General features: G+C 43.9%; 1 protein-coding gene across 6 annotated transcripts in view; it reads right to left on the minus strand.

Moving 5' to 3' along the window:
• Positions 1–24,247, minus strand: part of DNAI1 (dynein axonemal intermediate chain 1) — a 106,107-nt gene that overhangs the window by 44,153 nt on the left and 37,707 nt on the right. For all 6 annotated transcript variants that reach the window (XR_015049608.1, XM_085847548.1, XM_085847544.1 and 3 more), the window contains 9 exons: positions 22,334–22,410; positions 19,732–19,848; positions 18,574–18,633; positions 18,217–18,339; positions 10,706–10,790; positions 10,008–10,125; positions 6,451–6,494; positions 4,385–4,632; positions 1,060–1,149 (listed from right to left, as the gene is read on the minus strand). Coding sequence is in view for 5 of the 6 variants with exons in the window: in XM_085847548.1 (XP_085703674.1) it covers positions 1,060–1,149; positions 4,385–4,632; positions 6,451–6,494; positions 10,008–10,125; positions 10,706–10,790; positions 18,217–18,339; positions 18,574–18,633; positions 19,732–19,848; positions 22,334–22,410 (962 nt within the window). In the remaining variant the exon portion in view is untranslated. The remainder of the gene's footprint in view (positions 1–1,059; positions 1,150–4,384; positions 4,633–6,450; positions 6,495–10,007; positions 10,126–10,705; positions 10,791–18,216; positions 18,340–18,573; positions 18,634–19,731; positions 19,849–22,333; positions 22,411–24,247) is intronic.

Genomic DNA, 24,247 nt, shown 5'->3' on the forward strand with positions numbered 1-24,247 from the left:
GTTTTCTAAATTACCAAGCCAAATTTTTGTTCCAACCGTCAAATGCTGCTGTTTATGAATAATAATGTTTGTGAATATATCCTTGAAACGTCTATGGAAATGCAGCTTTGTTTTTCACTGAAAGCTACTCATGGTTTTTGGGATGTTGCCGATATCAGCCAAGCGTGTGTGTGTGTGTGTGTGTGTGTGTGTGTGTGTGTGTGTGTGTGTGTGTGTGTGTGTGTGTGCGTGTGTGTGTGTGTGTGTGCGCGCGCGCGCACACAGTGTTTCATATAACAGATCTACCTCTCTCTCTCTCATCCTTGCTCTACCCCCTCCCAAAACAGTGCAGCACCTTCCTCCCACACCTTTCTCAATCTCCCCCCCCCCTCTGTCTCTGGACATATCCGGACAATGGTTTTGTCTGGTCGGTGTTTGCCTCGGTGTGTATACCCCGGTTAAAATAGGTGTACCATATCCCTGTGTCGTAAGAGGCGACCAGGGTTGCATCAGGAAGGGCATCCGGCGTAAAACATGTGCCAAATCACTATGCGGATCATACGGATGATCCGCTGTGGCGACCCCTAACGGGAGTAGCCGAAAGAAGAAGAAGAGGTGTTTGCCTCCAGACATGTCAGGGTAGGGTTTGTCTCCGGACAAGTCCGGGCAGGGTTTGTTTCTGGACGGAAGTTTGTCTCGGACATGTCAGGGCAGGGTTTGTCTCCAGATGTGTGTCTGGACAGGGTTTGTGTCTGGACGGGAGATTGCTTCTGGACGCATCTGGGTGGTAATTAACGCTCCACCGCACGTCTGCCTTCCCTTCCCCCACCCCTCCTCAATCCCCCACCCCTCCTCGTCCCCCTCCCTCCTCTTTCCCCACTCTCTCCCCCACCCCTCTTTCCCTCTCCCCCCATTCACCTCTGGTATTCCTGTCAGCGAAGCGACGGGTGGTATTTGCTTGTAACACATAAAACCTTCAGGAAGAATTTTCATTCTTGTGGAGTGAACATTGCTTAATGCCCACACCTGTTCAGCCTGTCTTCCTCCTCCCATATCATCCACTTAAAACATGCAACAAACCTTTAGTATTGTCCAGGACACAATTCGGCCATCGGAGGAAATGGAGAAGAAGTTTAGATTCTTGTCCATGTCATCTTTCTGCCATTTCACCTGCACAATTCAGAAGGAATGCATGAATGCAAAAATACTGCAAATATTTAATACAGTTGTACAAGTTTTGTCATATTCCATCCACAACTTTTTGAGATATCGCTCTATCGATTTTGACCCTATCTCTCAATGGTGAAGAATTACTTAAAAAAATAAAAAAATAATCAGATCCGGATCCGGATCTTCACCAAAATTTTATCAATTCGGCCTCGTCACACATCGAACCTGTCCACCAAGTTTCGTCCAAATCCATCCAAAAGTTTTTGAGATATCCTGCTCACAGACAGACAGACAGACAGGGGTGAAAACATAACCTCCGTCCACCTTTGGTGGTGGAGGTAACTGGAGAGTTCATAGAACACCTTATCCCACCCACACAGTGTTCAAGTATATAATTATATTGAAATAAAATAATGATTTTAAAGGCCGTATAAAAAAATTAATTTCAAAAGTTTACCTCCGTTGACACAGTGGCGATTACACCACCTTATTTATTCTTAACGCATTACATTAGTTGTCCGTGCCTGTTGTTTGTGTCCTTTATGAAGTCCTTAAAAACAGTAAGTTTCCTGTTTGAAATGATTTTTAATTTTGTTTGACTGCCAAACAGACAGAGTATAAAATTTTTTTTATCTCACTCCTCTCTGCAAATGCGAATTCAGAGCCAAAGTACTGCTAAGCTTCAGGTTTGTTTTGTGATCCATGCTCAAAATATAACATTCAATTGAAATAAAGTTGTTCCTCGAAAATAAACTGACGCTTGTGGACAGATAGAGGGACAGACGGACAGACAGATGTGAACTGTTACAGACCAGTATATTCGTTTAATTGTGCTTTGTTGAAGGTTAAAGTGACTTAAATTTCCTGTTAAGTCACAACGACACCAATAACAACAACACGAGGAACAAAAAGGCACCTGCAGTTTGGGAAGGGGGTAGAACGATGATGAGCAGAAAAAGGCATGGACATGTTTTCATGAGCTGCCACACTCTGTTTCAACCATTGCAAATCATTTTAAAACTGATATACCCAGTGAAGGAGGGATCGGGGATCTTCTGTATGTGAACCTGGGAGAGTTCAGTGAATCACCTGTTCCTTGACCACAATAGATCAACTTCAACCCGCTGTGCGTTGGTCTGAGGGGGGGGGGGGGGGGTTCAGCTTCGCTTCTTATATGATACCCCGGTGAGGTATTCTTTTCTGAACTCCCTCTACTCGTGGAATCTTACTTGTCGGACATTGCACTGCTCTTATCTCGGTGATGATTTCAAAGCTGCTCCTTGTCCTTTCAGGTGATTTGCATGCCATTTGCTTGGCTGATGGACTGGAGCACCCTCCAGACTAGATCCTTTCAACCATGCTCACCGCCGACCATTCAACAATTATAACCCGCGGGGGTTTACTGTACAGACTGCTTGATTCAGAGAAGTTGCCACATCGAGAGTCATGAGTTAACTTTTAGCTGCATTATTGTCTGTGACAATTGTACTTAATTAATTGTGGGAAGTCATTTAGTGATCCATTTAATTAGTATTAATGTGCCTAAGGTAGACATTAGGGATTAATAAATATCTATTATAAAGTTAGCCTTCTGTCTCCTGTCCCATGTTGGTTTCACCCTTAAAACAACACAAAGGGCACATCAGTGCCCATTTATTTTCTGCCGTGATGTCCTCTGGGTTACCCCGGTGCACTCGCTGTGGTGCCCCAAGGTCGACACAAAGCAAACCAATTGCTTAACCATGCTTTTCGCCTGGTGTGCTTGGGTTCATAATAGTAATAATAATAATACTAATAAATACATCATCGTTACTGTAAGTCATGGACCCGTGTTTTGAGTTTGTTTATCCCACTACTCCTCCTACATTTCTGGGCCAATTACATCCAGACTTGCTTCAGAGGATCAGCTTGACCCCAATTAATGTATCGGGTTGTTTTTATATTTGCCCCTTGGTCTTGTGGGGGGGGGGGGGGGAACACAAATTCTCAATGTAAATTTGTATCATATAGCGCCACCCCCAGGTTTAATTTACAGTACGTCTAAGTACTGTCTCCACAATTTACAGTACGTCAGCATAGTATTCCTGTCCCCACGTTTCTCAGTACAGTGAGGTGTTTTGAATTATAAGCAGTAGATATGTTTTTGCTTCATGCAAGGAACTGCATGGGTTTTTTTTGTTTTTTTGTCTCCACTTCTAAATATGTCTTCTAAATTAAGTCTCCACAATTTACAGTACGTCAGCATAGTATTCCTGTCCCCACGTTTCTCAGTACAGTGAGGTGTTTTGAATTATAAGCAGTAGATATGTTTTTGCTTCATGCAAGGAACTGCATGGGTTTTTTTTGTTTTTTTGTTTGCCTATACAGAGCTGTCAGTTGCCTATACACCGCCCAAATAAAGGTACGTGTCAGAAGAACAGGTTGCATGCGCGTGGAACAAGATGGCCCGTCGGGCGGGTGCTCTGCTAGTATGATTAATGCTGTGACCCCAGATTGATACCCAAGACACTGATGTATTTGCCCACCGTTTACTAGTGTTCTGTAAACTGTAAATGAATGTATAAGAATGGCAGGACAATGAAAGAGCAGTCCTATTCCATTGCTACATTAATGTTACCATCGGAGCTGCGACATTAAACTCCCGTTCCCAAGTGTTCTTCCTCAATCGCGGAAACACGTGTTTTTAAAACAGCCTTTCTTGTGATAAATTAAACAGACGCAAATTTTAGTTCCAAATAAATCAATCATTAGCTTTCCCATGGTATCATTTTTTTATTATTCTCTGGCAGTAGGAACCTTTTAGAATGAAGCGTGACACACACGCACACACACACTTCTCCTTTTAATAGATTTCTGCTGTAGGTCTACTGCTATACCTGCTTGGCATGTTTCCAGAAACTTTTGCAAACAACGTCACCAAGTTGGAATTCTGTGCAAATATTTTTGAATTGAAACAAATGTCGCTTTTGAACATCACTCCATCAAAAAATAAAGATTAACAATGTGATACGAAATGATATTCAAAAGTGACCATTTTTCACTCGTGTCCTTTAAGATGGAACCACCCCAAGCAGTTCTTAGCCTGGCTTGCTCACAAGCTAGCAACATGCCATTGAAAGGAATAGTATGTTGTACTACCAGAGTATTTAAAGTCACATTCTTCTTCAGTGACGTACATTATTAATGAAATATGAAGATGTTATAGACAGAGTGAAAATGATGAGGGCACGAATACCTGCCACACAGGGTCTGTATGCCTGCCTTTGTTTGCCACGCACTGCCTTGTTGGCTGTTTTTTCTCACCACGAAGAGATATTGCAATCAAGGAACCATCGTAGCAACCAAGTACAGCCATGTGACAAAAGGTGGGATGAAAGTCCATGCAAAGGACTCCACTCTCAGTGGAGAACGTTTCTTCTGGGAAAGATGGGTTCTTGAATGAATAGAGCACAAGCATGCCCTCTGGCTTTTGGTTCATGTCAACTGTGGATGAAAAGGTATAAGAGTAAGCACAACAAGCAAAAGAATATTGTTATGAGCTCGAGGGGTGTAGCATTATAGAGAACTTCATAACTTTACGTGTAGGGTTCGTTGATATAAGGGTAGTTTATTTTCCTGCCTTTAGGTTGGATATTATGATTTACACGCTATTGACGAGTCTTAATTGCTGGCATCACCGGAATAGGAACCTGGCACGATTACCTCCCGACACTTGTCAGTTTGGACCAGCAAAGGAACACCTTGGAGGCCAACTTGAATATGTGGTCTGCCGAAGAGAGATTGGGGTTGATGGTGAGGCCCACATGTTTGAGGGACTGAACTTCTTGAAGAGGTTTGTGAAGGAAGTAGAGGAGAGTGTTTGACACCTGGGTCCTTGCAGAGAGACGGGGTGATTGTGTGAAATTTGTCAGGATTGAAAGGCATATTCCAAGTGTTGGACCAGCTCCTTGTTAAGGAAGTAGAGGAGAGTGTTTGACACCTGGGTCCTTGCAGAGAGACAGGGTGATTGTGTGAAATTTGTCAGGATTGAAACGCATATTCCAAGTGTTGGACCAGCTCCTTGTAAAGGAAGTAGAGGAGAGTGTTTGACACCTAGGTCCTTGTAGAGAGACAGAGTGATTGTGTGAAATTTGTCAGGTTTGAAAGGCCTTCTCACGAGCAGTCAGCTGTGGTGCCATTTGAAGTGAGGAGGGGGATCTTGATGAGGCAGCACCACCATGTCATTAAAGAAGGAAACAGATTCAAAAGGTTAGCCAAGGAAGTTTGCCTATTTTTCCATCCATTTATTGGTTTAGGACACTGTCTACCAACTCTTTCCTTTTACTCCATTCATCCACTCCTTGCAGGTTTTCCTGTGCTTTCCACAGGTATGCTTTTTTGTCAGAATGATAATTTGCAGCCAAAGGCAAGCATCCTTTTCCGATGTTCAGCAGTGTACACCAATGTGTTGTCTAATGGCTTGCTGTCCTGGATTGAGTGGATTGACTGGAGGTCAGTCGAGACATGAAGCATTGCTTATTTGTCCCTCGTTAAGGTTCCAAAAACTCTTTGATAAGAGCTGTACTTCAATGGAAGGTCAGCTTGATGTGTCTCCAGTGCGAACTTGAACTGGTTAATAGTTGTTGCATTGACAACGTATCCCTGTAGTGCATTCCAGTTGTTGACACTTCTGACAGAGAAGCAGTTTGTCTGAGCCGAGATGTACAGTGCCGTTTCCTTATCTTCATGTCGTGGCCTCTGGTTCTTAAGCTCTCTTTCAACGCAAAGAATTTCCGAACATCGATTTGGTCAATTCCCTTAAGGATTTTGAAGATCGGAATAAGTTCAGCTTGTTGTCTTCTGTATACTGTTGTACGCAACTTTAATGCTTTCAGTCTTTCCGAATATTTTAAGTGATGGAAGTCTGGTAGCAGTCTGGTTTCCCTCTGCTGGACGGTTTTTGTTTCTGTTTATGTACTCTCTCATCTGACAATTCAATTTGCCTCTTTGATTCAGCATTATTAATTCTCCTGTTGCCCACAATCCAGGAAGCCTTTCCACGTGTGTTGTTTACAAGTGTCTTTAAATTCTAAATGTGTGCTTTAGTACAAGCCTTGTTTTCATCGATAAAATACATTAATTATCATTGAAGGTTAAGCCTTTTTTATATACACAAAAACATCAAATTGTCACGTGGTTTTGACTTTTATATTTGCCCACCCCACCCTTATTTGACAGTGAAGCTAAAAGAGAATGCGGTGATCGATGAAAGCATTATATCCATGAAATAGTCATTAAAATATTGTGGCAGAGCCTACTTACATGAGCCATATCCTGCTGCAATAAGATCTTCATAATGCGGGTTCCTTGGCAGATTGGATTCAATGGTACATATGGGAGTTGGGTAAAGAGGAAGAGTCATGGTGTGGTAAGGAATGGCGGTAGATAAAAAAAGACATGTAATACAAAACACTTAAGTTCAGGTGTCTTCGCTTTGTTTTATCATTGTATGGATGTCATAGTGTTGTTATAAAATGGAATTCAGCAGGAATAATGGCACATATCAGGAAACAAGCCACTCTTGAGTGTTAATTTAAATTGGATTACTCTTCATTTATTTTGATGGATTGATGTTTAAAAGTATCGTACTGTCGGACCGCGATATTCACGGATTCGCTATTCATGGACCCTGCGTATTCACAGTTTATAAAATGTGACCTGCTTCGACATTCACGGCTCTGTGCTTTGCGTATTCGCAGGTTTGTTTTTTTCGCGTTTTCTCACGGACGTATTCTTGGTTTTTCACAGGAGTTTTGATTTTCTCTCATGAATCATGAATGGCCAGGAACCTATCCCCCCTTTTTCCATTGAACCAATGACTCGCTATTCGTGGATTCACTATTCGCGACATTTTCCAGGAATTTATCCCCCATGAATTGCAGGGTCTGACAGTACTGAAATTCGCATTCAAAATAACTTGCAAGAAATTTCAACACAGAAACAGTTTTTCCAAAGTTTTGTGAAAAAGATTTCTGAACAAGTCAACCTAAGAATTATGTAAGGCAAGGATATTGCAATACTCTGAATATTTGACGAATGAATAACATGATGCAATAATGTACAATGAATAATCATCTTATGATTAATATTCTTCTCTCAGCTTCTTCCATTCTACTTGGGGTCACCACAATGATGGTTGATCACCCTTCTCCCATCTCCTCCTTCCAATCCCACAACTGCTAAATCTCTCGTCCCCACATCCTTCCATCCTATATCAGGCCTTCCTCTTTGCCTTCTTCCTGGCCGTCACATCTCCATCACTCGCCTCACCTTGTACCCCCTCCTCATCAGATGACAAAACCAATTCAATCTCTTTTCGGCTACTTTCTTCAATGCGTCCACAATCCTCACTGACCCCCTCATGTATTGGTTCATAATCTTGTACTCTCTTGTCACTCCACAGATCCATCTCAGCATCGTATCTCATTTACATCCAGATTCTGTTCCTCTTTCTTTGATGTTGCCCAAGTTTCCGCAACATATAACAAAGCCGGTCAACAACAGCTGTCTTGTAAGTTCTTCATTTCAGTTTCAGCAGTACTTTTCTATCACACTGCAATCCTCTGCACTTCCTCCAAATATTACAACCAGAACTAATCCGTTGCATAATTTCCATTTCAATACTTCCATCTTTTGTCACCACTGACCCCAGATATTAAAGTTAGTTACTTTCTCCAGGTCTTCACTCATAATCTTTACACTTCCAGCCCGATCTTCTTTCCAAGGCTCAAACTGACAATTCATATATTGAGTATTTGGTCTACTGATCTTCATATTGTCAGGTCAAGCCAGATTAGATCTGTGACTTGCTCCAGGTACCATGTAAACCTGTACTAATCTGTTTCATGGTCAGGTTGTCGGCGACGAAACCGTCTCCCCCACCAAGTTTCTTGGTGAGAGGTGTATGATATGGGCGGAGGAGCTCCTTGTGAGCCAACGGCCATCCATATCTAGTGCCCGACTGTGTCTGCGGACGTCCTTCTTCACTTGGGTGACTTTTTTGATGATGAGGTTGGTGGCAGGATTTGCACTCTGGCCACCGTAAAACACTTCATCCTGCAAAACATTCCAAAAGCAAAAATAAATCTGAAAACCCACTCCATGAGAGTATCTTCTGTGCAGCTTCCCTTTGCAGGGCAGCTCACCGGATGACGGGATTGGGGCAAAGCCTTCGGGACCCCCAATCTTTGATGATAGGAGGGAAACCACGGGACAACAATCACATATCAGATTGCAGGAGAGTGTGCCAGAGTGGTGCTGAGGTGTCGTCCATGAGACGGCGGTCTCCTTGGGTTAACCTGAGATGGTCCCTTCGGGTGGGTGCCTGGAATATCCTATCCCTAAGAGAGGATGATCACCTATCTCTGTTATCTGAGCTCAAGCGTTTGGACATCGGTATTGCAGCACTCTCTGAGGTTCAGAGACCGGATTGTGGCTAGATCATGGTGGGTGGTTACACCTACTATTGTTCTGGTCGCTCTGATGGTTACCATGCCCAAGGAGTTGCTGTAGCTGTGTCCAATAAGCTGACTCCAACGATAATTGAAGTAACAATGGTCAATGAGCGTATTATGAGACTAAGGATTCGTCACTCCTTGGGTGTCATTTCCCTGGTCTCTGTATATGCTACGACTGAGGCAAGTGATCTCACATGAAGGATGCATTCTATGCCATGCTCGAGTCTGTGGTGATCAGTGCCCCAGCCGAGATATTCTTCCAGTTGTGGGGGATTTCAATGCATTGATTGGCACTGATAGGGATGGATATAAGACGTCATTGAAACCACGGGAAACCTTCCAAGGTCAGATTGCGGGAGAGTGTGTTGAGCTGGTGCTGAGGTGCCTGGAATGTCTTATGATCCTACAGTTTATCAATATGGAACATGAACCTGCGGTTTAACAGTACAGAACATGAACCTGCGGTTTTGCAGTATGGAACATGAACCTACAGTTTTGCAGTACGGAGCATGAACCTTCAGTTTAGCAGTACAGAACATGAACCTACAGTTTAGCAGTACGAAACATGAACCTGCGGTTTTGCAGTACGGAACATGAACCTACAGTTTAGCAGTACGGAGCATGAACCTTCAGTTTAGCAGTACGGACATGAGCCTGCACTTGCAGTTTTACTTTTTGAAGTTACTCAAAGTGAGGAAGTTTGTAACTCAACGGTTTTGTCCATCATTGCAGGTTGGAAGGTGGTCGAGAGTAGTGATGAGAATATTTTATTTTTCATCCTAAAAGAGCAGAAATGCTGAAGGATTTGGATTGTAATAATGTGAAAGCCCAAGCTCATGTAAGGAACATTGCCACGTAGCTATCTTGTTAAATAGTGATCTGAGGTACACGGAGGAGCTTGTACATGTAGCACATGCAGGACATGACAGTCACAAACTTCAATGTACTTTCACATTAATCGCAAGGACATTAGTGGACAACAGCCAAACCAGCAAAGCACATGAGACTTGAACAGGGTATTCCTATGTTGAAGATCGCTATGTGCCAAGATGGGAGAACAGAAGAAGCCAACCCAAATTTTGATAAATAAATAAACTTCTGGATCATTAATTTACGACGTATAGGGAGGGACTGGGTATTTTGCCTCTTCCACCCTGTCGAGTCGATGCAAGGTCAGATGTCCAGCTGAACTGTTACACTTTGTCATCGAGTCCTAAATTCTGTAAAGGGAGGTTTTGAATGGACACTAAAATACCGCCTATAAAACATGCCAACATCTCGCTACCCAAGAATACAGATACTGTAAATGCTAAACCATGTGACCATTGTGAATCGTACGAATGCATGTGTGATCCCGCATACCAGCAAAGTGCAGTGACAGCCAGCTTTTTAGCTTTCTCGTAATGGAAATGCCACAGAGGAAGAAGAGTACCCTCCATGTCTTGAAATTCATCTGATGCATCCTCAAAGTACTTGTAATCTGTAAACACACATTTAATATGACATTCTTGGGAAAGTTATTGGGATTACCATGAAGTGCTTGTAATCTCTTAAATGTCTGCCTCTGTCTTTGTCCTCATCTCTCTTTCTCTTTCCATGAACAAGCACTGCACAGCATCGGAAATAAATCTGTGAAATTGGGGGTACCCGGCACTACCTGAAGGGGGGGGGGGGGGAGTGGATACCTGGCACTGACTGGCCAGGTGAGCTTTTCCCGGCAGTGGTTTCGGGATGTATTGGACATTGAAAAGCGATGGATTTAATTGGCATCATGGTGGTTACCTTTTGCCTGCGGGCTGGCGGCAGCACTGCGTGACTCCGCATTCCAATATAGCAGCCTTTGGTGGCCTCAAAACGGAAGTCAAAGCCGATTGGTGGTAGAGTAAAACCTTGTCCAGATTGTGACGTACCTACACCCAAACTTTGGGGCCTCTAGGTGCTACGGTTCGGCCACGAAAGAATAACGTACAAACACACACACACAAACACTTGAAAATATTTACAAGATGTGTTCTCTATGATGTGTTTGTTTAAAATAATTTAATTTCCAGCAATCTCACCTTGAGCAATTTCATCGTAGGTGTTCATGTTGACCACTCTTTCCATGATCTTCGCTGCTTTTGCAATTTTGCTCATGTCATTGATCTGAAAGAAAAATCATATCATCGAGGTCTCGTTATCACATGCAGCAGTGTCTCATCCTCAACAACTCTGCACGAAACATCAACTCAATAGGATCTGTTGCCTGAACAATCAATCGGTATCTTATGAGATGCTCCGGTCAGACCACGCACAGTAGGCTTGACAAAATGACACAAATAACAAAACATAGAAGGTTGCCCAAGATGAGACTAATGTTTCACAATTGATGGAATTGGAAGATTTTTTTTTAAGTATTAAACTGAAGGAGTTCTGATCTCCTGATGTTTAACACTTTTAGATTTCTTCCAATTGCAGTGATTGTTAAAGAACATTGGGTGCCGCCCCATCTTGGGGCAACATTCCCTTCTGCTTGATTCCTGCCATGAAAACCAACGGCGTAACATTCTTACCATCAAGAGTCACAGTTATGACTCCAGCAAAGATACTGTCATGTGGTCAGGGGTCGCGACTGCTCAGAGGTCACATTTGGGTGACCGCACTCCAAAAGGCAGTGACCACAACCCAAGTCATGGAAGCCGGTTGTTGTTCCGGAGCCCGAAAACTTGGAACAACCGGGCTGTTTAACTGAATACCAAGGAAATGCGATTCATGCCGCAACATTGATAATAGAAAGCTAACTCTTCATTTACAATTGAACCACTTTAGCCAAATTATCAAGATTATCTTAAACCTTTTGTTTATGAAGTAAATGCACTGTAATTATATTGTTGAATTATATGCTTGTTTGATTGGCTGTATTCATCTGGCCTGTACGTGTTGTGTGCATGCGCCAATAAATCCGGCAGTTGGTCCGGGCAAGGAGATCTCATTGTGCACGTAGTCATTACATGGTGTCAGAGATTCAGGATTTTCTTCATCAACGGTGATGGAATTTAAACCACCTGGTTATTTCTGGCTAGACGGGAATGTCTCTGACAACTGGCAATGCTGGAGTAAGGACCTTGATTGGTATCTTGAGGCTGCGGCCTCGAGTCGACGAGCAACAGTCGAAAGGTCGCCATCTTGCTGAACTGTGATGGGCCAGATGATGTGGATGTATACGAGAACCTCCCGTTTGAGTCGGCGGTTGCTTCGAAGATATTCAAAACCGTCAGAGGCATTCGCTACGTACTGCAATCAGAGGAAGAACCTTGTCCATGAGCGATTCAAGTTCTGGGAATTTGCCGAGTCTGAAGGTCAGTCATTCGAATCGTACTTCAACAAGCTGCGCATCATGGCGAAGGCATGCAAATTTGCCAAGACTGATAACATGATCAGGGATAAAATCATTTTTTCCATGCACAACCTCGCCTTAAAAGAGTGTCTCTTATGTGAACCGAGACTGACTTTAGAAAAAACGATAACTCTCTGTTTGGCTGCTGAGTCGAGTAGATCGCATGCCAGGGCCATGACATCGACTCCCACATCGGCCGCTTCCACCGGGCTTTCCCAAGACATTGACTTGATTCGCCGCCAAGGGCACCGCAGTCTCAAGTCTGCTGGCAAGGATCCCTTTGCACCCAAACCTGGGTCGACCAAGAGCATTAAGGACACCCAAAATTGTGGGAACTGCAGGCGTATTCATCAACCTCGCCAATGCCCTGCCTTTCGGAAATGTTGCAGGAACTGTAATAATCAGAACCATTTTGCAGAGGTCTGCCGACAATCCAAGCATGTTCATGCATTGGTGACGAGCTCGGCATCGACTGAACTGCCATCTCTAAGTGACTTGTACATTGATGGCGTGTTTACACCACTGGTAGGAGACATGCAGGTCATGAAATCAGATGTCTCTTGGTTTGCGAACATCAACATCAATGACCATAGGGTAAAGGTGAAGATTGACCCTGGAGCACAGGTATCGATACTCCCTCGCAGAATATTCGATTCCATGGAAAAGCCAGTCAAGACGATTAACTCAACGATCCTATTGAAAAGATACAGTGGGGGCACCGTCCCTCATCATGGAGTGGCCAAGCTACAATGCACTGCTGGGTCGTCAACGGAGCACTTTGACTTCTATGTGGTCGACACCAAAGCGTCTCCTATTCTCAGTCTTCACGCGTTGACATGCCTGGGTCTTATCCAGAAGGGCCCCAACAGTCGCTTACTGTCTGTCAAGGCTGTGACGTCAGTGGCTTCACCACAGCCTGACCTTAAGGGGCTGTCACACCTTGAAGTTTTAGCCAGCGTATGGCAAGGTCTCAAAATGTATGTAAAACGCTGGTGTACGCTGAACTATTGATGTTTTTTTTAACGTTTTGGGCATATAATAACGTGTTGGACGTATGCATAACGTATTAGTAACGTACACAGAACGTTTCAATCACATATAGATAACTTATACCAATGAATGCTGAGCGTGTTGTCGGCGTTCACAACCTATGCCCAACGATAGTCCAACTTATGCATAGCGCACGGCAGCGTATCGCCGACGATCACGTGGCGTAGGCTATTCATAGGCTGTGGGTCGACGATTCAAATCATAACCGCACTAGACATCGAAGTGTGAAGCCGCCGTCACACCTTGACGTTTTAGCCAGCGTATGCCGACGTATGAAAAATTTGCCAAACCAAGCTGGCACACGTCGAATACTTTATGGGTAAGTTTTGTATACGTTAAGAGCACGCTGGCATACGTCATAGTACGCTGGCATACGTCGTCATACGCCAAGTACGTCGAGAAATTTTCAGCATGTTGAAAATTTCTTGACATACTCGGCATGACATATTCTACATACGCTGGCCATAAGTTGTAGGCACGTTACTCGATCGTTGACACACGTCAACACACATTACTTGTACGTTACTCATAAGTCAAAACACGTCGAGGTAATGGTTAGCGTCAGTGTTCCAGACTCCCGGTTTTTTTTTTCTTCGGTATGACGGTGTTCAGTGTACAGTGCGGTTATGATTTAAATCGTTGAGCGGCAGCCTATTAATTATATTATATTATAACCGCACTAGAAATCGAAGTGTCAACATCACCGTCACGCCGAAGAAGAAAAAAACCCCCCAAAAAACCAGGGAGTCTGGAACACTGATGCTAACCATTACCTTGACGTGTTTCGACTTATGAGTAACTTACAAGTAATGTGTGTGGACGTGTGTCAACGATCACGTAACGTGCCTACAACACGTTACTCATAGGATAGAAATAAGTTTCGGGTATGCTAAACATTACCTCAACGTGTTTCGACGAATTTGTAACTTACAAGAAACGTGTGTCGACGTGTGTCAACGATCGCGTAACGTGCCTACAACCTATGGCCAGCGTTATGCGGAACGTGTGAGTCATACGCTGGCATATGTCGAAAAATTTCAAGCATGGAAAATTTGTTTAACAGCTCGGCGTACTAGGACGAATGCCAGCGTACTACAACGTATGCCAGCGTACTACGACATATGCCAGCATACTACGACGTTTGCCAGTGTGCTCTTATCGTATATAAACTTACCCATAACGTATTCGACATGTGCCAGCGTTTTAGCCAAATTTTTCATACGTCAGGCAAACGCTGGCTAAATCGTCAAGGTGTGACAGGGCCTTTACACTGGACCAAGTCAAGGCTGATTATGCAGATTTGTTCACTGGCCTGGGGAAGTTTGACACACTGTACCACATTGAACTTGATCTGTCCATTCAGCCAGTCATCGAGCCACCTCGTCGAGTGCCTCTCAGCCTACATGAGTGCTTGAAGGCCAAATTGATTGACATGGAGGTCCAGGGTATCATTTCCAAGGTGGATGGCCCCATGGACTGGGTGCATAATCTTGTCATTGTCGAGAAGAAAGATAAATCGTTGCATTTGTGTCTCGACCCCAGGAATCTCAACAAGGCTATTAAGTGTGAGCACCACCCCATCCCTACAACAGATGAAGTCATGGGTCAGCTCACCGGAAGGAAGGTCTTCAGTATACGTGACAAAAAAAGGACTCTTTCTGGCAGGTTCAATTATATCAAGAGAGTGCCCTCAAGTGCACTTTTAATTCTCTTCTGGGGCGTCCTTGTTTAAACCGTCTCCCGTTCGGTGTGACGTCAGCCAGTGAAGTTCTCCAAGAGAGGAATGGGATCACATTTGGAGACATTGATGGGGTCTTCTGCAGCACAGATGACATGATTCTTGCTGCAACCACCCCTGATTCTTATGATTCTTATGACACCCTGACATGATTCTTGCTGAGCACGACGCCATCGTATGCAAGGTACTGGACCGTGCAGAAGAGAAGAACATCAAATTCAACCCAAACAAGTTCCAGTGGAAGGTTGCAGAGGTAAAATAAATGGGTCATGTCCTCACCTCTGCTGGGGTTTGCCCGGATGAAGACAAGGTGCAAGCCGTGTTGGAACTGCCAACTCCACAGTCACGTCTGGAGCTGCAGTGAGTTCTGGGTGTGGTTAATTACTTCGGTCAGTTTATACTCAACATGTCGACCATCACAACAACATTCCGTTAGCTGCTAAAGAAAGTTGCAGCCTGGGAATGGCGAGGAGAGCATAATGCAGCGTACCATCTGTTAAAATCTGCAATTGCCAAGCACCCAGTGTTGAAGTTATTTGACCCCGCAAAGCTCGCAGTCCTTCAAACTGATGCATTTTCAGTTGGGTTAGGTGTGTGCCTAATGCAGGATGGACATCCTGTAGCATATGCCTCTCGGTCTCTAACACCTGCTGAACAGAACTAGGCCCAGATAGAGAAGGAGCTTCTTGGAATTTTATTCGGGGCAGAGCATTTTCATCATTACATCTATGGATTTGACACGACCGTACACACCAGCCACAAGCCACTGCACCTGGTCTCACCCAGATTTCAGCTCCTGATGCTCTCCAATACACTGTCAGTGTAGTACATCCCAGGAAAGTATCTATAGATTGCAGACATACTCTCCAGAGTGCCATCTGGCTTGCCACTACATGATCAGATGCTGGAAGACGACATACACCTTCACGTACATCAATTGGTCATTGAGCTTCCAGTCAGCACTGGTAGAATGACGGTACTGCAACGTGAGACATCACTAGATTCAGCGCTTCAACAGCTCAGCACTACCATCACACAAGGCTGGCCTGCACATCGAGCCAGAGTGTCTCCGATGGTGAAACCATTCTGGCCTGTTTGGGAGAACATCCATCAGTCTGAAGGTTTGCTGTTCTGTGGTGAGTGGATCATCGTTCCAGCCGCAATGCAATAGGACATGCTGGCTCTAATTCACGAAGGGCATCTAGCAGCAGGAAAGTGCAAGGCACGGGCAAGACCCATTTTGTATTGGCCAGGCATGTCAAGAGACAAAGAATCAGATGTTGCTGAGATGGGGTGTGTACCAGATTTCGGACTGCCAATCAGAAAGAGCCACTCATCCCGCACAGCGTCCCTGATCGCCCATGGCAGAAGCTGGATGTCGATATATTTCACTTCAGTAGAAAAGACTATCTCATCCTGGTGGACTACTTCTCAAAATTTCCTGAGGTGTCACAGCTAAATGGGCTCACGGTTACTGTGGTCATCTCAGCAATGAAAGCAAACTTTTCCTGCCATGGCATACTGGAAGAGGTATTCTCCGACAATGTTCCCTTTGGTAGCGCAGAAATTAAGGATTTTGGACACGAATGGGGAATAATGTTTACAACCTCGTCCCCAACATATCCGCAATCCAACGGTCAAGCTGAGCGTGTGATTCAGACAATCAAACAGGCTTTGCGAAAGGCACATGAAGAGGGTACTGACATCATCTAGCAATCCCTGCCTCCCGCAACTCTCCTATTAGCGGAATGACACTCTCTCCAGCTCAACTCTTGATGAACAGGAGGCCAAGGGATAAATTACCTGTTTACAGTCAAAGCCTCCAGCCAGGTGTCATATCAGACGCTTGTCAGCAGCTCCGGGACCATCAGAGACAGTACACCAAATTCTATGACAGAGTGGCGAAACCTCTTATGGAGCTCCAAGTGGGTGATGCTGCCCACGCCAAGACCAGATAGGGCTGGGCACCTGTAGTCGTACCTAGCAAACTTTTCGCACCAAGATCGTACCTACTTACCACGGCCAATGGTAGATCCTACCGCCGCAACAGGCGACACCTGCGGAAATCTCCATCTGAGCCAGTGACCATTCTCCCACTTCTGGAGGTTGGAGAATTAAACATTCTTCTCGAGTCTAGAGGATGCTAAGAGCATCGTGGACATGGCACCAACACCACCTTAAAGTGCTGAGAACTCCCAATTTCCTCGACCTCCGAGCCGCAGATCACAGCGCACTGGGGTCTTGCCTCAAAGGCTGAAGGATTACATTCTATCATAATCATATAGCGTGGCTTTTGAGTATTCGTTAGCTGGTTATAAAGTTTGTTTTTCCTATTTCTATGGAACATAAGCCTGCTTTTGCTATTTTTAGTCTTTCTCTTCATACTGAAAGGGGAGATGTAATGATATTGTTGAATTATATGCTTGCTTGATTGGCTGTATTCATCTGGCCTGCACGTGTTGTGCGCATGCGCCAATAAATCCTGCAAGTTGTTCCAGGCAAGGTGATATCATAGTATCCGTCGTCATTGCATGCACAGAATCACAGTTCACCAAAACGTGTCAGCAGAGTCTCTGAATGCTCAAACCAGCGCAGCATTCACAGTATCTGAGGGGCATTGACATGTTATCTTTGAACACGTGATGATTGCTCTGACATCATCGCTCTGAAAGGGAGCAGCAAAGGAAACCGCAACTATTTTATCACAAAGGCCATTGTGAGGCATCAGACAAAGCAGTGTAGCAGAAGTAGACGTTACGAGTTCGGTGTATGACAATAATGGTAAAAAAAAAACAAACGGGCTTTGTTTGGCGTCTCCTTGCAAAGAGTACCGGTTGAGAATGATGACGTCATGTCAGCCTTGCCACAGGGAAACGAGTTTGTGCACACGGTGCAAGTCCATTTGTATTTTGAGTTCCCTGCTGGAATAAAATTGAACACCCATCATTTTAAACTTAATTTTACCAATCTGTGATGTGAACACCATCAAATTAACAACATACTGTACATTGCCTGTATAGGAGTTTCCGTCAGCTTGTTGCTCGACTCCACGTACGGTGTCTAAACCCACGAGGAATTGGAATCGATATTCTGTATAAAAGCCAGGCCTGGTCCAGATTTTGCCAAATGTGGTGGTGGTGCCAACTCGGTGGTGCCAAGGGAAGAAGCTTGGGCCCATTCCGTCTGTCATTTCAAGACGTGCAGGCAACATCAAGGCCACGTGACCATTCGACTCTACCAGTTTCGTTGCTCCTTTTACTGGTGACAATTGCACGGGTGATGTTGATGAACCAGGCGAGAGTGTCCAATGTAATGTAAAAATACACGTTTTTGATCATTCGTTTACCATGTATGCATCTGCTTTGGACTATTGCTACGTGACTCCATTTGCTTTCAGTATTGTTCACCTGGAAACCCATGGATCCGGCCTTTTTACAGTTGCCATGATGGGACGGCTTGGTTGGTGGTGTTTGCTCCTTTGTGGCCTTTTGCTTCAACAGCTCTTCTTGGTACACATCGTAAATCTTCCACTGTAGATACAAATGAATGCGTGCACAGGTTAATCAGGTATATACAAGCTAGTTTGTTTCGGTACCTGCAAACCAGTACGAATGATATATATTTATATATTTATTTTTTAGTTTGAGCATATTCCAACATGTTTTTTTTTTTAATTACTGTGATCATCAAACCAGTACCAGTCACCGTATTCCCATGTCTAGATATGAATCCACTGAACCACTACCTAATAAGAGAGTGCATACCTGGTTTACAGTGTCAGAGAAGTTTGCTTGTGGGGGTGGCTCTGTTTGACTTGCCTGCTCCTGTCATAACACAGAAGGAAAATACACAAAGTTAGAGTAGGTGTTGATTACCATATGTTCATGTTTTCAATCACAGACATTTTTAATATGAGACCTAATCATGCTCATTTCTGTGCCTAGTCTGCAGGAATAAGATGCCATTCATTCATTTTGTATGGAGCCTGTGGCTGCTGGTTGCGTCATTGCTGGGACCATAGCTGTGCCACCGATGCAGTGTCCTCTGTAGGTTGGGGCAGCAATTTGTAATTTGTCATGATGCCGGCAAGACCTTGCCGACTCTTCACAAAGGACACCTTGAGATCTTTATCGTCCATCAACTAATGCCGGCAGACAGGACGCCTGGTTTAACGTCCATCCGAGGGAAGGCACACGCACTGATACCTTGCCCTGCGTGCGAGACACCAAGATGACAGTTTGTAGCTGGACTGAGATTCAAACTCAGGCTAGACAGCTTGGAGGAGAGTGCGCGTATCCTCTGGGCCATCGTTCTCGTCCAGGAATAAGATGGGACAATCAAGAGCTTTGAGCTTGAAAATAAAGTGGTTTGTTAATAAGAAAGCAAGTTTTTAACTCCACTTGGGTGCAATGAGATTCATTATATCTGAGCACCTTTAATGCCTTTAGCGTATAACCATTTTTAGCTCTTACACGAGCCTCAAAATCCATCCATCCATCCATTGGGACCATACTCTGCACAGAGTGTTGGTGCTGCCACAGCAGTCTCCTGGGTTATTGGGCACAATCCTGGACGGGTCGCCACTCCGACGCAGGATACTCGAATGGCTCAATCATCCTAGCAAGGTGGTACTCATTTTGCCGACCTCGGAAGGATGACAAGCTGTCAACCCCACCTGGTATTAATTCAACGGAAAAAGCCAGATTTCAACTCAGGACCTGAGGATCTCAAACTCACCACCCTAACCATTAAGCCAACACGAAGCATACAGACAGCCTCAACATGGTATGCAAATTTTGTTTTTCTTTAAAAAAAAAAAACCCTATTTATATCAAAATAACACAGTACTACATATACAGTATGTAAAAATGATGAAAAGGTGTTGGCAACCTTGTGTGCATGTGTGTGTGTGCACTGAATACCCTCTGTGGATTGTTGAAGGTCTGAGAAGCTCTTTCATTGTAATTGAACTGGTTGGCAATTTTTGGTACATTGTGAGTCCCGGTATATTCCAAACTGCTCTTCTTCACATCCGTCACCTAGACAATACAGGCAACATCAGATTGTTTTTGTTTAATATTTCAACTCTGATGTTCTTTTTGGTTTTCTCTCTTTTTAGTATCATTTTAAAGCAGCAATATGCATTCTTTTTCGACCGTGTTAATAACCGATGCAGTTTCTTTCAATTGCAACTTCTATTTTTTTGCAATTGCTCACGTGAAGAGTTAATCAACCAATTGCTGCTGCTGCACCACTGATTAATTATTCATGTGCAAAGATTCGCAATTAATCATTTCCAGCAACATCCCACAAGCTTTATCAAAGGCATCTACATATACTGTTATGGTTCTAGGAACCTTATGCATACAAACATACAGTTGTCCCAAAGTCAGTTATTCCGTAAAGTATATGTGTAGATAGAACCCCCTCCTTGTGTTTAGTGGGAAATCAAAGGGGTGCGTTACGATGTTTTTTTAGTTAGATTAATAAATCTTTATATCCCCTCCATTATGAACCAAAGAACCTTCCTCTCGCATGAGCTGAACAAACGCTTGTTCGCCTACTTTCCCAACCGGCGACTCGCTGTCTGAGGCAAAATCCTCTTGCAGTAGTTCCTTTTTGGCGAGTCCACACGTGTGGAGTGGGTGGGCTTCCCGGTATGGCCGAAACCCTGGCCAGAAAGGGAGGACCCATGGAAGCCCCGTCCAATCAAGGAGGACAGTGACGTCAGCTTCACCAAGGCCCCTCCCCGCTGAGGGAGATCTATAAATTACGAAGTGTGCTGAGAGGATGAGCGAGTGAGCTGGAAAGTGAGTCGTCTTGAGAGTGAGCTGAAAACCCTGATCCCCGCCTCGGACTCCGCTCTACTCGACCCGGGCTCTTTCGCAGACACGGTCTCCACGCGTGCGGCCGTGGACCGAGCCGCACGACCATTTCCAGGTGCCACACCATGGAGCCCCTCTTCCCTCAAACGTTCAGGTACCCGAGAGAACTGCGATCTCAGCTCGCCTCCCTCTCTGGCTGCGGGGGTCCTTTGCAAACATCTGGGTTTATTTTTGTCTGAGTGTGCATCTGAGTGTGTGGTGCCATCTTTAAGTAGAACTGCATAAGTGTTTTTATTTGATCATTGTAAATATTGCCTGTTTAATTCCCGCGTAAGTCTCCTCTGTGTCTTTCTTTTGTAAGTGCTTGTAAATAAATTATTGTAGAAATGTTCCCAGTTCGTTTCTGTCTTTTCCTTCATTGGTCCAGCATGGTTTGGATCTAAGTATAGCCGGGTCTTATCCCTGATATTATATTTATTCCAGCCGGTACGTCCTTGGTAGTTCCGCTCAGCTGCATCCGATCTGGAAAGGTGGTTGGTAGTTGGTAGAGACATCCAGTTCGGGCAAGGCGTACCGAGGGCGTGGTTCCCCGGTAGACGACACCGCATGGTTAATTAGGTAAATTGGTTCTTGACAAAAAAACCCCTACAACACGCGGTTGCGGTATTGGCGTCCACAGTTGGTTCAGCGACCCGCCGGCTCATGGAATTATCCAAGAGCGAGGGCATACAATTCCGGGAGTCCAGTGGGATATGACGTAACTTCCCCCACCTTGCGGTCGCTCTCGCCACCGGACCCCGGCCCACAACAATACATATATATGAAAAGCACGGTGAGGCGGTGAAACCGTCCATCTATCCGTGAAGACTATGCCTATTAATCACGTCTTGTTTGAACGTTAATTCCCCAAGATCCAAAAGTTGCCAAAGACCCAAAAAGACCCCAGGGACCCAAAAGTCCCCAAATATCCAAAAGTCACCAAGAACACCGAGGACCCAAAAGACACCCAAGACCCTTTAGACCCCTGAGACCTTAACACCATTTAGACCCTTTACACCCTTCAGACAGATTAGACAGCTTAGACCCTTGACTATTTCGACCACTTGGACCTTCTTACGTCACAAATTTCAAATTAATATAATATCACCAATATTACAAATAAATTTGAAGAAAAGAAAATGTTTGTATTATGATTGGTGTAAATCATGCCCAAACAGCAAATCCATGACGTGATTCCCTGCAAAAATGTGTGGAGAGGCTCGCAAAGCGAGCCGATCCACACTAGTATTGCAATAAAACATGCTGTATAGAAACACAAGGCTTGAATAACTTTAAACCCACAAAACGTCTGTTTGGAAAAAGTGATGTTGATTTGAAAACCAATTTGGGTTGGACTGTTTTATGTTCCCATTGAAGCAGATAGCTCATGAAATTTTCTATCCCAAGTTTAAATCCTATACACAATGTTGATTTTCCCATTATCTACACATATCTTGATAATTCATGCAAAAAAAATCATCAACATTCCCATCATGCATGTGATGCATGTGCAGCTCTTCCATGACCTCAAGGTTACTGTAAAAGTTTCAAAGAAATCAGTTCTGCAGAAATGGTCATTTTGCATCAGTGTATGTGATATACTTATTCGAGAAATCTAGCAAATATATGGGAATTGAATTTGGATTAAACAAATAAAAACCTCATCTTTCTCCATTTCTTGTCCGTTTTGCTCTTCCGCTTCTCCCACCTCATATTCCTCAATATTGGCAATCATCCCTGCAAAGAAAAGGGTTAAATAGCTGATGGCCTGGTAAAATATCAAGACTGTTTTATAGCAGTTCTTATTGTGGTTACCATGGTCATAATTTATTTGGCTTAGCTCAATCCTGCAAGGCCTGCCAATAAAGTGCCCAGGTAGCGCACTTACCTCTGAGCTTCCATCCTTCAAATGAACTCATTATTGAAATTGCCATTCACACAAACTCTTTCCCTAATATCAAAACAAGCAAGATAACAACTACATACAGTGCCTATAGAAAGTCTCCACCCCCTTCCAAAATTTTCACTTTTTGTTGCCTTATAGCCTGGAATTAAATTTCATAAAATCAGACTTTTTCCACCTTTAATCACACATCATAACCCACAACTTCCAAGTGAAAAACAAATTCTACCAATTTCAGAATATAAATTAAAAATACAAAACTAGAATATCTTGGTTGGATAAGTGTCCATCCCACTGAGTTAATACTTGGTGGAAGCACCTTTGACAGCAATTACAGCTGGGAGTCTGTTGGGATAGGTCTCTATCAACTTTACACACCTTGATTGGGGAATATTTGCACATTCTTCTGAACAAAACTGTTCAAGCTCAGTTAAGTTGCATGGGGAGCGTTGATGGACAGCAACCTTTAAGTCATGCCACAGATATTTGATTGGATTTTGGCCGGGGTTCTGACTGAGCCACTCAAGGACATTTATCTTTTTCTTCCTGAACCACTGAAGTGTAGCTTTGGCTGTGTTCTTCGGGTCGTCGTCATGCTGAAAGGTGAACTTCCGTCCAAATTTCAGCTTTCTTGCACAGGGCAGCAGGTTTTCTTCTCTGATTTTCTGTATTTAGCTCCCTCCATTCTCCCTTCTCTCCTGACAAATTCCCCAGTCCCACTAGCCACTACTGATGAGAAACATCCCCATAGCATGATGCTGCCACCACCATGCTTCACAGTATGGATGGTGTTCTTTGGGTGATGTGCTGTGTTGGGTTTGCACCAAATGTAACATTTTGCATTTAGGCCAAAAAGTTACATCTTGGTTTTGTCAGACCACAAAATGTTTTGCCACGTGGCTTCAAAATCTCTGGAGTGTTTTTTTGCATACCTCAAATGGGACCCAAGGTGGGCTTTTTGAATAATGGCTTCCTTCTTCCTACCCTACATATCAGACTTGTGGAGTGCTTTGGATATTGTTGTCAGATGCACACAGTGACCAGTCTTTATCATAAAGCCCTGTACCTCTTCCAAAGTTGCCATTGGCCTCTTGGTGGCCTCTCTGATCAGTCTTGTCCTTGCTTGGGCCCAATACATTTTTGAAATATCATGCTACACAGTACGATATCATTTTTGGCCCCATCTCTCAATGGTGAAGAATCACTTTAAAAATCAATTAACTCGTATCCAGATCTGGATTTGGATCTTCAAAATCGAATAAATTCGTCCTTGCGACACACCTAACCTGTCCACCAAGTTTCGCCCGAATCCATCCACACTTTTTTGAGGTATCGGTTTCGCCCTATCTCTCAATGGTGAAGAATCACTTTAAAAAATTCTAGTAGTCGGATCCGGATTCGGATCTTCACCAAAATCGAATACATTTGTCGTGGACAAACACCCAACATGTCCACCAAGTTTCGTCCAAATCCGTCCACAACTTTTTGAGATATCAGTTTTGCCCTATCTCTCAATTGTGAAGAATCAATTAAAAAAATTCTCCGATCCAGATCCAGATCTTCACCAAAATTGAAACAATTCTTCCTTGTCACAAACCCAACGTGTTCACGAAGTTTCATCCGAATCCGTCCACAACTTTTTGAGATATCCTGTACAGAAGCAAACAAACA

This window comes from Eptatretus burgeri, chromosome 11, assembly GCF_056783735.1.
Source record: "Eptatretus burgeri isolate ZD-2024b chromosome 11, Ebu_testis_v1, whole genome shotgun sequence".
Classification (NCBI taxonomy): domain Eukaryota; kingdom Metazoa; phylum Chordata; class Myxini; order Myxiniformes; family Myxinidae; genus Eptatretus; species Eptatretus burgeri.